The following is a 15,300-nucleotide window of genomic DNA, read 5'->3' on the forward strand; positions in this document are numbered from 1 at the left end:
CCTTCCCGCTCGCGTAAACTTTTGATTATTTAATCTTATTTCTTTTCTTTTTTCTATTTTGTAAAAAAAAAAAAAAAACCTTCATTTTTTCTTTAATTTAATCTTTCCCCGGCGGGGCCTTCTGCCACCATCGAAGCCTCGGCCTTCGATTTGGCTGAAGCCGTTTTTCCTTTCATGCCCCCTCAACCGGGTTTTAAAAAGTGCCAGCGGTGTGCTCGGCCTATATCTCTCACGGACCCACACAACTGGTGTTTACAGTGTTTGGGTCCTGAGCATCAGGCCTCTACTTGCACCCGCTGTGCCACTCTAAAAAAACGGACATTAAAAAATAGCCAAATCCAGCAGCGATTATTGTTCGGTGCCGATATGTCCGACCCCGTTCCATCGACTCCAGCTTCGGCACCGATTCAGTCGGCACCCTCTTCTTCGACGCCGCGTGATTCCGCACCGGCGTCTCACCAGTCAGGTAAGCCGGCTAAGAAGCCTTCCCCGCTGGAGCGTCCTCCGGTCTCGAGTGCAGTGAGTCCAATCCTGCCGACTGTGAGACGCCAGCGGAAGCGTTCCGCCCCTATAGAGGTGAGTCCCTCGACATCGGGCTCCTCATCTCCGGGGCGTCGAACGGCACCGCAGGTACCGCAGAAGAAAAAGGCGGTACCGGTGCCATCCCTTGATGACCGCATCACGGCCATCCTTCAGGTGCAGCTTAAGGACCAATTGAAACAGCTCCTTCCTGCTATCCTGGCTCCGAACCTTCCGGTGCCGGTCCGCACCGAGCTACCGGTACCGATTGTGGAACAGCCTGTGTTACCTGCTTCCACTATTTCGGTACCGCTTCAACTAACCTCATCGGTATCGATGCCAGTTCTTGCACCGGAGCCGAGAGCTCACCATCAATCGGTGCAGACTTCGGCACCGGTGCAACCGATAACATCTCCTGACTCGATATCGATGAGGTCGGGTAAGTCGTTACACAAAACCCGACACTTACAATCATCGACACCTGAGTCTCGGGACCATACTCCCCATGTCAGGGATCCTGATCTGTGGGGAGACTCAGAGGAACCCTTTCTTTCTGAAGGCGAATGTTCCTCAGAGGAGGAGGATTCAACTGTCCCTGACCCATCCTCCAAACAAGACACTTCCTCTTTCTCCTGCTTTTTGAAAGAGATGTGTGACTCCTTATCCATTCCTTTGGAGGCTGAATCCAAAAAGTCCAAAGCTTTTTTGGATGCCCTTGATTTTGACCAGCCTCCAAAGGAATTTTTGAAACTCCCTCTTCATGACATCTTGAGGGAGACTTTCTATTAGAATTTAGAGACTCCTTTAACTGTCCCAGGGGCCCCACGTAAACTGGATTCTCTATATAAGGTAATTCCCATTCCTGGGTTCGACAAACCTCAACTTCCACACGAATCCTTAACTGTCGAATCCACCCTTAAAAAATCTTCAGGAGCCAGTGTATATGCATCGGTACCTCCTGGCAGAGAAGGTAGAGCCATGGATAAATTTGGTAAGAGGCTCTACCAAAATGCTATGTTAGCAAATAGAGCTAGCAATTATGCTTTTCATTTTTCTTTTTATTTGAAGCATCTCCTTACCACCATGGCTTCCTTCGAAAAGTACCTTCCTTCACGAAAACATCACTCCTTTCATACCTGCTTGTCGTCTCTTTTTCAATTACGTAAGTTCATGGTTAGATCCATATATGACACCTTTGAACTTACATCCAGAGCGACAGCAATGTCGGTAGCTATGCGTCGCCTGGCCTGGCTTCGGGTATCCGACCTTGATGTTAATCATCAGGATCGGTTAGCCAACGCCCCTTGCCTAGGGGATGAGCTCTTTGGGGAATCCATGGACTCAACCACACAAAAGCTCTCTGCTCATGAGACTCGCTGGGATACCCTGCTTAAAAATAAAAAGAAGCCTCCTCCGCCAAAACCATATAGGCAGCAGTCGGCCTATCAACGCCGCTTCACAGCTCGGCCATTACCTACCACTGCTCAGCAACCCAGGCGTCAGAGGCAGCAACAACGTCAGCCTCCCAGACAGCAGCCACAGCAGCAACCTGTGAAACCACCTCCTCAGCAGAAGTCACAGCCCTTTTGACTTCATTCTCCACAGTATAGCCAGTATTCCTATTCCTGCTCTCCTGCCTCAACCTATAGGAGGTCGACTTTCTCTGTTCCTCAGCCGATGGGAAGTTATCACTTCGGACCAATGGGTCCTCAACATCATCCGCCACGGCTACTCTCTCAACTTTCAGACTCTTCCATCCCAAAACCTGCCAAAAGAGTCTGCTTTGAACAGTCCTCAATCTGCCCTCCTCATTCAGGAAGTTCAATCCCTCCTTCTTCTAAACGCTATAGAAGAAGTTCCTCAAGATCAAAAAGGGCAGGGATTCTACTCCCGTTATTTTCTAGTCCCCAAAAAAACAGGAGATCTCAGACCAATTTTGGATCTCTGCGATCTCAACAAACACCTGGTAAAAGAAAAATTCAAGATGCTTTCTTTAGCCATCCTTTATCCTCTTCTCAATCAAAACGACTGGCTATGCTCCCTCGATCTCAAAGAGGCATACACTCACATACCGATCCATGTAACCTCAAGACAGTATCTCCGTTTCATGATCAATCATTGTCATTACCAATACAAGGTGCTGCCCTTCGGCCTTGCCTCCTCTCCAAGGGTCTTCACCAAGTGTCTCATTGTGGTAGCGGCATTTCTACGTTCTCACCACCTCCAGGTCTTCCCTTACCTGGACGACTGGTTAATCAAGGCCACATCCGCTCAAGCAGTTCTACTGGCCACCAACCAAACCATCTTGTTTCTACGAATTCTGGGGTTCGAGATCAATCTACCCAAATCTCATCTCACCCCCACTCAGAGACTTCAATTCATTGGAGCGATCCTGGACACACTCCTCATGAGAGCTTTCCTACCATCCAATCGTCTTCAGACCCTTCAGTCTCTATGTCAGCAGGTGCTTTCGCTACCTTCCATCTCAGCCAGGCAAATGATGGTACTCCTGGGGCACATGGCATCTACAGTTCATGTCACGCCCCTCGCACGTCTTCACCTGCGCACTCCTCAATGGACCCTTGCTACTCAGTGGTCCCAAGCGACGGATCCTTGCTCACGACACATATCTGTGACATCATCTCTTCGTCAGTCTCTTCAATGGTGGTTGGTATCCTCAAATCTATCCAGAGGTCTTCTATTCCATCAGCCCCCTCATCAACTGGTCATCACCACCGACGCCTCTCTTTATGCATGGGGAGCTCACTTGAACGAGTTCCAGACTCAAGGTCTTTGGACAGCCCAGGAAAAGAAGCATCAAATCAATTTCCTGGAACTCAGAGCGATGTTTTATGCCCTCAAGGCCTTCCAACATCTTCTCTTTCCTCAGGTCCTTCTGTTGTGCACAGACAATCAGGTTGCGATGTACTACATCAACAAACAGGGTGGGACAGGCTCTCGCCTTTTATGCCAAGAAGCCCAAAAGATCTGGAATTGGGCCATAGATCACCATCTCTTCCTGAAAGCTATCTACATTCAGGGAGCACAGAATTCTTTAGCGGACAAACTCAGCAGAATTCTCCAGCCTCACGAGTGGACACTCGATCCTGTAACTCTGCAGTCTATCTTCACTCAATGGGGCACTCCTCAGATAGACCTCTTTGCAGCTCCTCACAATCACCAGCTGCCCCTATTCTGCTCCAGACTTTACTCTCCTCACCGTCTGGCAGCGGATGCTTTTCTCCTAGACTGGTCGAATCTGTTCCTGTACGCCTTCCCTCCTCTGCCTCTAATGTTGAGAACCTTATTCAAGCTCAAGAGGGAACGAGCCACAATGATTCTGATTGCTCCAAGGTGGCCCAGGCAACATTGGTTCTCCCTTCTACTTCAACTCAGTTCCAGGGAACCTTTTCTTCTTCCTCTGTTTCCTTCTCTGCTTACGCAACAGCAGGAAACCCTTTTACATCCCAACCTCCAGTCTCTGCACCTGACAGCTTGGTATCTCTCGGGCTGACATCTCATGATACTCTTTTATCTCAGCCTGTTCGTTCCATTCTGGATGCCTCCAGGAAACCAACCACTCTGCAATGTTACCATCAGAAGTGGACGAGATTTTCCTCCTGGTGTCTTCTTCATCATCTTGATCCAACTTCTCTGGCAGTGGAGACATTGTTGGATTATTTGCTTTCTTTGTCTGACTCTGGCCTTAAGTCCTCTTCCATCAGAGTCCACCTCAGTGCCATTGCAGCTTTTCATGAGCCAGTCCATGGAAAACTTCTCTCAGCTCATCCCCTGGTATCCAGGTTCATGCGAGGGCTTTTCAATGTGAAACCACCTCTTAAAGCCCCTCCTGTTATCTGGGATCTCAATGTGGTTCTTTCCGCCTTAATGAAGCCTCCATTTGAACCTTTGGCTACCTCTCCTTTCAAGTTTCTCACTTGGAAAGTGCTTTTCCTTATTGCTCTTACCTCTGCCAGGAGGGTCAGTGAGCTTCATGCACTGGTCGCAGATCCACCTTTTACGGTTTTTCACCATGACAAGGTGGTTTTGCGTACACATCCAAAGTTTCTCCCTAAGGTTGTCTCTGAATTCCATCTCAACCAATCCATTGTTCTACCTGTTTTCTTTCCAAAACCTCATTCTCATTCTGGAGAACAAGCTTTACATACTTTGGATTGTAAAAGGGCTCTGGCTTACTATCTAGAGCGTACGAAACCCCACAGATCAGTTCCCCAACTTTTTCTGTCCTTTGATCCAAATAAATTGGGACGTCCCGTTTCTAAACGTACGTTGTCTAATTGGCTGGCAGCGTGCATTTCATTCTGTTATGCTCAGACCGGACTGACACTGGAAGGTTCTGTCACGGCCCATAGAGTCAGAGCAATGGCAGCTTCTGTAGCTTTCCTCCGTTCCACTCCTATTGAGGAAATCTGCAAGGCTGCTACTTGGTCCTCAGTTCACACTTTTACATCTCATTATTGTCTGGATGCTTTCTCCAGACGGGATGGACACTTCGGCCAATCTGTTTTGCAAAATTTGTTTTCCTAATGGCCAACCTTCCCTCCATCCCTCTTTTTGTTAGCTTGGAGGTCACCCATCAGTCAAGAATATGCTGCCTGCTTGTCCTGGAATAAAGCACAGTTACTTACCGCAGGCAGATATTCTTGCGTCCCACCCACCTCCCCGGGTTGGCTTCTTAGCTGGCTTATACTAACTGAGGGACCGCGCGCCTCTGTCGGGCGGAAAGGCACTCGCGCGTGCGCGGTGCGGCCGAGCTAGAACTTTCTAAAGTTCTTAGAGTGCAATCACTCTAAAATTGTCCGTACCGGGGCTCCGTCGGTGCCGTCACCCATCAGTCAAGAATATCTGCCTGCTGTCCCTGGATAACACCTGTTACGGTAAGTAACTGTGCTTTTTACCCCTCCCCACCTTGCACAGCATTTCTTCCTTTCTCCTCCACCCCCATGTGCTATGTCCACCATCTCTCTCTCATTCCTTCCCTTGCTGTAAAGGAAGTGAGGAAAGAAAGATAGAGGGATCCAGGATATATCGCTCCAACTCCTTCTACTGCCACATCCAACATTTCTCCCTCTCTCATCCCCCCCGGACTGTGTGCAGCATCTTTTACCCCAGTCCACCAGCCCCATGCCGAACATTTCTTCTTCTGTTACCCCTCTCCAGAACCATGTGACATCTCTTCCTCCATTCCCTCCACCACCAGCTCCAACATTCTTCCCACTGTTCCCTCTCCAACACCACATCCAACATTTCTCCCTCTCATCTTTCTCTACCTTACTCTTCTCCCACAAACATGTTCAACAATTCTCTTCCTATGCCCAACATTCTCCTCTTTTTTCCTTTCCCCATGTGCACCATTTCTTTCCCTCACACCCATGCTCAACAATTTTCCCTTTCTATTCCCTCCTCCACCTCAGCATCTCTTTCCTTCTATCCTTCCATGCTGTGTCGCAAGTTCATGCCCCTTCCCTCCCTTCCTTCTGTATCCCAAGTTTGTGCCTCCTCCCTCCTTCCTTGCTGACATTTTCTCTGCGTACAGTGTGCTTTGTATTTTTTAAAATTTTATTGTTGGTAGATTATTTTGACTTGGTCATTTTAAAAGTAGCTCGCAAGCCAAAAAAGTGTGGGCACCCCTGCTGTGGAGCCATTTCTTATATGACTGGATGAACTATATTTATCTTTTTTTGTTAGTTGTTTAAATTCATGCAGAAATAAATGGCTAGATTGAACCTAATGACTTCATTAACATCTTTCCCTTTTTTAAACCTCTATACCATTTGAAAGAGGGCAAATATCTAATTATTCCCTTCTAGAATTGGATACTTCTTAAATTTAGTAAAAATATTCTGGTACAAGTGTCAAACCTTAAAAAAGGAAATCATATTGAGCATTGGAAAATAATAATAAACTAATAAAAAATAGTACACATTTAGGGCTCCTTTTACTAAGTTGCGATAGTGGTTTTAGCGTGCGCTTAGTGCTAGATGCTAACGCCAGCATTGAGCTGGCTTTAGTTTTCCCGCTTAGCGCAGGGGTTTGCGTGCGCTAAAAATGCTAGCGCACCTTAGTAAAAGAGGGGGTTAATTTTCCCCATCCCACCCCACCAGGCTACTTTTTCATGCCACTCGGCTGGAAAAAATTTCTGGGGAGAACACTGACTCTACTCTTCTTCAACGTGGCCACCGCAAGGTCCTCGTAAACTGCAACAGGCAGCCCATTCCACACATAGTCACTACGACGCCTGGCTGTTTTCAATATAGTTTCTTTCACTCCAAAGGACATTAAGCAAATAACTATGTTCCACTGCGCTGGCCCAATACTCTACGGGCCCATTCAATACTCACTACAGGGCTGCCATGTGCTTCCCCATGAGGCAGTCGCAAGTATCTGTTGCTACTTGTTGCACATCCTTATATAAGTCCTCCTCTAGAACTCCTCGCAAATTACAGCGACGGGTGTGATTTTTTTAAATATCCTCATCATCCTGCCAAAGGGCTTCCACCTTGGCCTAAGCATCTATTAATTCCTCTGCCATTGCTTCCACTCTGGTTTCCAATTCCTCTTGATGCCATGTTACCTCCTGTAGCTCCTGCTTTATATCCATCACAGCCTGTCTGACATCCGATCGGATAGTAAGGATATTTTATCTGATGCTATCCAGTATATCGGCAAAACCACCTGCTTCTCAAAAGCAACTCAGACCAGACGGAAGAGGTTCTTGAACTGAAACAGTTTGTAATACAATTGGGGGCCAAATACCAATTGAGATATCCTTGTAAATGTAAGATCCTTTTGGATCAACATTCATATATATTTTTTGAGCCCTCACAATTACAATTTTTTCTCGAAGGAAAGGGAATAACAACTTCAAATATCTCTGAAGGGAATGTAGGATAACTCCCAAAATAAAGTAAGAGGAAGATGTACTCTACAAATATGGTTTACTGATACTATCTTATTATAAATATCTCTCACAAATGTGAATTGTTTCTCCTCCAGAATGTGGACTAATTAAGAGTGAATTTTTGGCTCAATTATGAAAATGGACATTATCCAGATATATTTTTTCCTTTAAAACTTGTGGAAGTTCTCTCTTTATTTTCTTATACAAGTAATGTATATGTATCTATATATAAAATGATAAATTTAAAAAAAAAAAAAAAGGGATGCTTTTTTTTAAATTAAGGTGGAAGTGGTTGCTTGGTTGGGTTTATACATTTAGGCCCGGATACAGAATCGGGCCTACACCCTCTCAAAATAAACCTGATTCTGTAACTGATGTCCATGTTAGACGCCAGTTACAGAACCGGGTTACTGTAGATGCAGCCGCTACACTTATCGTGACAAGAGATCTCCCTGCCGCGATAAGTATAGTGGCCACCAGTCCTCCCCGAACGATCATGGCAGGAGGGTGCCCAACCCCTTTGCCAGTAGGCCCCCCACGATCGCTGGCAGGAAGATGCTCAACCCCTCCTGCCGGAAGACAACCCCCCTCCCCCTCGACGATTGCCGGCAGGAGGGTGCCCAACCCCTTCTGCCGGAAGACGACCCCCCTCCGGCCCCCCTCCCCGGCTAACACCCCCCCTCCGGACCCTCCTTCCCCATCTAACTTTAAAAAGTTGGACAGACGGACTGGTCTTCCCATCAGCCGGCGCAGGCTTTGGGACCTTCCTTGGCTCCCGGAGGCACTTTCAATATAGGCTGCCTGCCTAGGGAGCTTTTTTTTTTTTTTTTTTTTTTTTTTAAATGTGCATCCCAATTGGTTGATTAGACAGCTGTAGGACCCCTACAGCTGCCTACAAGCGGAACACAGTTTATAGAATCCGGGCCTAAGTGGCTGCCACCAAACATTCAACTCCCTATCCACAAATCTTCAGTGGCACTAACTGAATAGTGCCATTAAAAAGTCTTAGATTGCCCTAGCCCTATAAAAATATTGCCAAAGTAGAGCTTGGGCTTTCTACCCAGCTATACAGAGCTCAGATAGTGGCTGAATAGTTGGGTGTCTGTGTATTCAGTTCTGTTGCATTTATGGGTAGACACATCAAATATATCTAAAGTGTTCAAATGCCATAGCTGGCACTTAAAAAGAAAAACTGATTTGTTGGATTTAGATATTAACCCATGTATTTCATACACCTGTTTGGATGCAATTAAAATCTCGCATCTTTTTTAATTTTTTTAAATCAATTTGGCAGTAACTGTATGAGATTTTGTTTCCATTCATTGAAGTATCAATAGGCTACCATACTATTTTATGGAAAAGAAAACAAAAATAGAAATTGACCTAAATTCATAAACTTGATTTTTAAGGGATTAACACAGATTGGAGACAGTGTGATCATCAGAATACCTTCCTCCTGCAGATCTGCTAAATAGCTTTTTGGATTGCTAGGTGTGGTTGTATTTGTGGGCACACCAAGTCCATGTGAATTTGGCTCAGGAGGCTTGGTTCCTCTATACAGACCCAAATGTAAGATATTATTGTCTTTTCCATATATCTCAGTAATATAAGCTTGCTACATGATAGAATTATGTATGAGTAGTTTCTATATTTCACTTTGTGGTTTCAGTTTAAAGTGTGTGTGTGTAAAAATCTCTTTTCTTGCTCTGGTTTTGCTTGTTCCTTTCTGTCCAGCAAAATTTTGTTAACAAATTTGTATTTCTTTCTGTTCTCCTTTTTAGAGGTTATGTGACTACGTGTGTGACCTGTTGTTGGAGGAGTCTAATGTTCAGCCAGTATCTACACCAGTCACTGTGTGTGGAGACATACATGGGCAGGTGATGTTAGTACATTGAATTCTGATAAATGCATGGTAATGGATTGTTGAATAAAATAGCATGAGTTACTGAATCTAAAGAGAAGTAAGGTATTGACTTAAAAAGCTAATAAAAAAATGTATTTGTCCAATAAAGGTGGTATCTTATTATCTTTTTATTTATTTCAAAGAGAAATAAGAAACCAACTTTTATTCACTTGGGCCTGAGTTCTGCTATGTATCTCAGATGAATGAGTGGTTGAATATGTGGTATGTGTCGTTCAGTCTACTGCATTGTTTTGCTGCTGTAAAGTAATATTGTAAACTTTTAGACTTCATGGGTCTGGGAGATAAAGTGCAGCACTATATTGTAGTGCATTTTTTCTTTTCTCAGTACACCCTGTCTCAATATGTATCTGGTTTGATATGAGATTTATTTAGGCATTAATCTAAATCATATGTCTGGAAGCAAAGTGAGTCTTGGCCATGTTGCTCTGCTGAGTCACTTTGAAACCTAACCTATTTACAGAAAGTGGTATATGAAAGCTAAAAGACTGCTGAGTTGGGTGCATATGAGGTATAAGGAGAGCTTGCAATTTAGGCAGTGGTGCATTTGTGGGTGGATGCACTGAATATGTGCTGGCTTAGTACCGTGAGCAGGGGTGCTATGCCTTAATTGAATGCTAGTATAAATATAGCTTGGAATATTAGATTCTTTACTGATCTTCCCAATTAAGTGAGGAGTTAAATGTAGTTCTTAATTTACATTTGTATTGGTGGATAATTATGCTTTAGCATTTTCAGTTTAACCTCTTGACTTGTGATATTCACAACTTCTAGTGTTTTGTGTTTGCAGTTTTATGACTTGTGTGAGCTGTTCCGAACTGGGGGTCCAGTTCCTGACACAAATTACATATTTATGGTATGTAAAATAAATGTTTGGATATAGTAATGATATAAAGGTGCTCTCCCTTGGTAATCTGGTTTTGAAGTTTTTTTAAAAACTGCCCCCCAATTTAAAAAAAATACTCTTGATGTTATAATGTTTTGGAGTCTGCGTCCTGATATTCTAATATTGCAAATTTTAAAAATGATCATCTAATATTACAAATTTCCATACAATTCTCTCGATGTGTGCTTTTGAAATTTATGTTTTGCCTTAATTATTTTCACTTTGTAATTCTTTGCAAGGTGTCTTGTTGCAAATTTTAAAATGAAGTTTTGCATTTAGAAATTTAGAATGAAAAATCCAATAAAATTTAATGCAAACAAAAAATACCCACTAGGAGCTGATTAAAAAAAAATAGAAACCAAAAAACTACTTTTAGCTCCACTGGCCTGTAGATTCTATATTGGATTCTTAGTTATAACTTTTAGATCCTTTGATTACACTGTACACAATATTTATAGTGTCTGTGCTTTGCTGTGAAGCTCCCTTGCCACTATAGATATTCCTATAAATCAGGGGCATAGCCAGAAGCCCATTTTTAAGCAGTTTCTCAAAGGTGGGATAAGGGAGCCCAGTATTCTCTCCCCCCTGCCCCCACCACGACTACAATAAAATATTATCTTTGTTGATAGGGAAAGCTAGAATTAGTGGCCAAAGTGCACCTGTTAAATTAAGTGTTATTGTTCAGCACAGGCAGGGCTTCTGCAGGAGCTATCATCAGCTGATGGGGCTTGGCATCCCTGTCAGCCATGAAAACATAGGAGGTCCAAGCCAAAGGTGAGGGAGCCCCCCCCCCCCCCCCAAGTGGCTACACCACTTCTATAAATGTAGATTATGACTCTATCCTCTAACTGTGTTTTAACTTCATGTTTTTTGCAGGGTGATTTTGTAGACAGAGGTTATTACAGCCTTGAAACATTCACCTATCTTCTTGCACTGAAAGCTAAATGGCCTGATCGCATAACTCTTTTAAGAGGAAATCATGAGAGCAGACAGATAACGCAGGTGTATGGATTTTATGGTAGGTATTTATTTGGTATTCTAGTGCAATAGGCACATCCTTCTTGAACACTTGGATAGTCAATCCCTGGTCACAAGATCCTGTGTAGAGAGCCTCATTTACGTTTTTCTACTCTGCCTATCTTCACTCTGGGCAAGTCCCCAGTTTTTCTCTCTACACATGAAATGGTAGGAGTCAGACTATTCTGCTCATGTTTATCTTTAATTTTGTTTTTTATTATCTGATTGCAGGGCTTTTTAGTGCTGTAGAAGCTCCCGGTTTCAGGATGCAGACTCTAAGGGGTAGATTCTGTAAAGCGTGCCTAAAGTTAGGTATCATTTAGACCTCCAGCTAAACGCGATTCTACAAAAGTTAGACGTCCTTTAGAGAATTGCTTTTTAGGCAGAAATTAGACTTCCATCCAATGTCCTTAACATTATAATGTTTTCTTATTATGATATTAGAATGACGATTTTATGCTGTTTTTCAATAAGATTATAAGCAATGACATTCTGGCACCACTATAGTTTATTTTTTAAAATCAGATTTTTAAAAATCTTTTAATTTTTTTTAATTTCTCTTCTGTCATAGGGAGTGAGTGGGATTCAAACCTGCAGCGTTAGGGTGGAAGGCTGTAGGGGTAACCAGTGTGCTACAGAGTGATCTAGTGAACTGCATTGCAATTGTAAAACTATGTCTTATAGGCATTGTAAATCAGGTCTACTTTTGAGCGTGGTTTGGGCGATCGATAGGCATGAGTAAGGTGGCAGGACTTAGGCAGGCTTTGGACGTCACCAATGAGTTCTGCTAAATAGGTTTATAGGGCTTTTATTTTTGTTTTATTAAGCTCAAAATACATTTAATAATGCACCACGTAAACAGGGCACATGACTATAGATATATTGCATGCAAAATCTTCTATTTTTGTGGGCAAAGAGCAATGGTATTTGCTAATTATAGGAAAAGATCCATTAACAAGCACAGCTCATGACAAAGATATCTTTATATTGCTTACTTAAAAAACTTCTCTTTTTCTGAGTAAAGAGTGCTGCAATGTGCAAAGTCTTGAAAGAGCTGCATTAAGCAAGCAAGGCTCATGAAAAAAAATATATATTGCATAGATAACTTAATTTCCAAAAGGTTAAGAACAGAAAAAAGATACAGACTCACCATGGTTTCTAGTTCAGAGCAAATGGACATCTTCAGTTGCACAATGGTGATCTCATTGTGAGATCATCAAGGTGCACCTGGAAGGTAGAATGCCACTAATAATATAGGAATATGTGCTGGGGGAGCTGGTTGGGATTCGAACCCATGCCCTTTGGAAAATGAGAACAGGTCTTTTACTCATTGAGCTACAGTAGCTTCCATTCAGGTGCCTCTTCCTAATATGTGATATGATACCTCAGGAGATCATACCTTAAAGATATTTTTAGTGGTTTCTGTGGGTAGGGACAGGGTCCTCTACCCGTAAAATTCTAATTTCTGAATTTTTAGGGTCCCTATTTAGCTCCCACTGGCCATTTCTAGCACCAAAATTGCTGGCGCAGTGGCTATCTTAGATTTCCTGATTTTTAAATAAAAGCCTTTATCTGCCTCAGATCAACCCAGATTGATACAAAATTATGCTGGTTGGACCCCCCTCTGGCTCAGACACCTTGGATTCATGCCAGATTTGTGCTGGTTGGCTACCCAAGAACTGACTGTGTCCCAAGTGCCACACAGAATGCAAGGGGGGAGGCATGAGCCACCGACTTAGACTCCCCTAGTCCCTCTGGGAGTATGGGATTGCAGATGGCTGGAGGGCCAAGTCTGAAATCCCAGCTGGAGTGGGGAAATGGAAAAAATGTGTCCCCAGTGAAGCGCAGCCATGCATCTGCCAGCAAACCTCAGAAGACCACAAGTGTCCTATGGGTGGCCTGGACAGGGTATAGCTCAGAATTTATTGGTGTGTATGAAGCATACTTGAATTACAGCTACCACAATGACTTCTCGGGAGTTGTGGTGCTGGTTGCTCCAGGTATTCCCCACCCTTGGGGGGAGGAAACATTCACAAGAGGAGGACTGGGATGAAATGGATTCTGTATCTATGGCTTTACTACCCCAGTCTGGGTCCTTGGTAGTCGGGGATTCTGCTTCTCACCTGGAAAGCACAGATCCCGATCAGGGGGTAATCCTGGATCTCAGAGAGGACCTGACTGTGTGCAGGCTATTAAATTATGGTGTCTCTTCATGAATTAAAGATAGAGATTCCTTAGACCTCTACTGCGCAGTGCTTGCTTATGAGCAGCACTAAAGCTCATACCACATGCTTTCCTTCCCATCCAGACATTACTAAGATGTTAACTGACCATTGTGAGGTCCCGGAGGGGCCTCTGTGTGTAGCTAAGGCCATGACTAAGGCTGCCGAGGGTGGACTGCCTAGTGGTGCAGGTTACCTCCCCAGCAAAGGGGGGGGGTATTGAAAGATACCCAGGACCACAAGTTGATTTTGTCCTTAAGAGGCAATTTGAAGCCATAATGTTGGGGTTGAAGACAGCAGCGGTGACGGCGTCAGCCTCGTATGTAACACGTGCTTGCTACGCAAAGATTCACCATGCTTCAGGAGTAGATGCCAATATGGATCACCAGTTCCTTATGTCGGGAATGGATTATGTGGTGGATGCTCTTTATGATCTCTTCAGAGTGCTGAGCAAGGTCTCTACTTATTCCATTTCTGCCCGCAGAATGCTGTGGATTAGACAGTAGGTGGGAGAATCTTCCTCCAAGGTTACTCCAACTCCGGTGCTGCTAGGCTTCTAGCCTTGACATCCTCATTCAGTCTTCTACCATCCCTACCAACCAGAAAGCACAGTTACATAAGAACATAAGAACTGCCTTCTCCGGATCAGACCTTCGGTCCATCAAGTCCGGCGATCCGCACACGCGGAGGCCCTGCCAGGTGTACACCTGGCGTAATTTATAGTCCATCAAATCCTTATATGCCTCTCTTAAGGAGATATGCATCTAGTTTGCTCTTGAAGCCTAGGATGGTCGATTCTGTCATAATCTCCTCTGGGAGAGCATTCCAGGTGTCAACCACTCTCTGAGTAAAGCAGAACTTCCTGACATTAGTCCTGAACCTGTCCCCCCTCAGCTTCATTACATGTCCTCTAGTCCGTGTCAAATTGTACAATGTAAATAATCTTCTCTGCTCTATTTTGTCGATTCCTTTCAGGTGTTATCCAGGGACAGCAGGCAGATATTCTTGACTGATGGGTGACGGCACTGACGGAGCCCCGGTACGGACAATTTTAGAGTGATTGCACTCTAAGAACTTTAGAAAGTTCTAGCTAGGCCGCACCGCGCGTGCGCGAGTGCCTTCCCGCCCGACAGAGGCGCGCGGTCCCCAGTTAGGATAAGCCAGCTAAGAAGCCAACCCGGGGAGGTGGGAGGGACGCAAGAATATCTGCCTGCTGTCCCTGGATAACACCTGTTACGGTAAGTAACTGTGCTTTATCCCAGGACAAGCAGGCAGCATATTCTTGACTGATGGGTGACCTCCAAGCTAAGAAAAAGAGGGATGGAGGGAAGGTTGGCCATTAGGAAAACAAATTTTGTAAAACAGATTGGCCGAAGTGTCCATCCCGTCTGGAGAATGCATCCAGACAATAATGAGATGTAAAAGTATGAACTGAGGACCAAGTAGCAGCTCTGCAGATTTCCTCAATAGGAGTGGAACGGAGGAAAGCTACAGACGCTGCCATAGCTCTAATCTTGTGGCCCGTGACAGAACCTTCCAGTGTCAGGCCCGACTGAGCATAACAGAATGAAACGCAAGCAGCAAGCCAATTGGACAGAGTGCGTTTAGATACAGGATGACCCAACTTGTTAGGATCAAAGGACAAAAACAGTTGAGGAGATGATCTGTGAGGTTTGGTGCGATCAAGATAGTAAGCCAGAGCACGTTTACAATCCAAGGTATGCAAAGCCTGTTCACCTGGGTTAGAATGAGGCTTTGGGAAAAAAACAGGTAGAACGATGGATTGGTTAAGATGAAAATCAGACACAACCTT

The 15,300-nt window shown here is 44.3% G+C and overlaps 1 protein-coding gene across 2 annotated transcripts in view; it reads left to right on the forward strand.

Moving 5' to 3' along the window:
- The window catches only part of PPP6C (protein phosphatase 6 catalytic subunit), a 37,463-nt gene that overhangs the window by 7,453 nt on the left and 14,710 nt on the right, over window positions 1-15,300 (forward strand). The window contains exons 2-5 of one of the 2 annotated variants that reach the window (XM_033960621.1): window positions 8,851-9,010; window positions 9,223-9,318; window positions 10,153-10,218; window positions 11,125-11,266. In XM_033960621.1, the coding sequence (XP_033816512.1) occupies window positions 10,216-10,218; window positions 11,125-11,266 (145 nt within the window). In that variant the 5' untranslated portion in view covers window positions 8,851-9,010; window positions 9,223-9,318; window positions 10,153-10,215. The remainder of the gene's footprint in view (window positions 1-8,850; window positions 9,011-9,222; window positions 9,319-10,152; window positions 10,219-11,124; window positions 11,267-15,300) is intronic. The other variant, XM_033960619.1, reaches the window with a different exon arrangement.

Source organism: Geotrypetes seraphini, chromosome 10, assembly GCF_902459505.1.
Source record: "Geotrypetes seraphini chromosome 10, aGeoSer1.1, whole genome shotgun sequence".
Taxonomy (NCBI): Eukaryota; Metazoa; Chordata; class Amphibia; order Gymnophiona; family Dermophiidae; genus Geotrypetes; species Geotrypetes seraphini.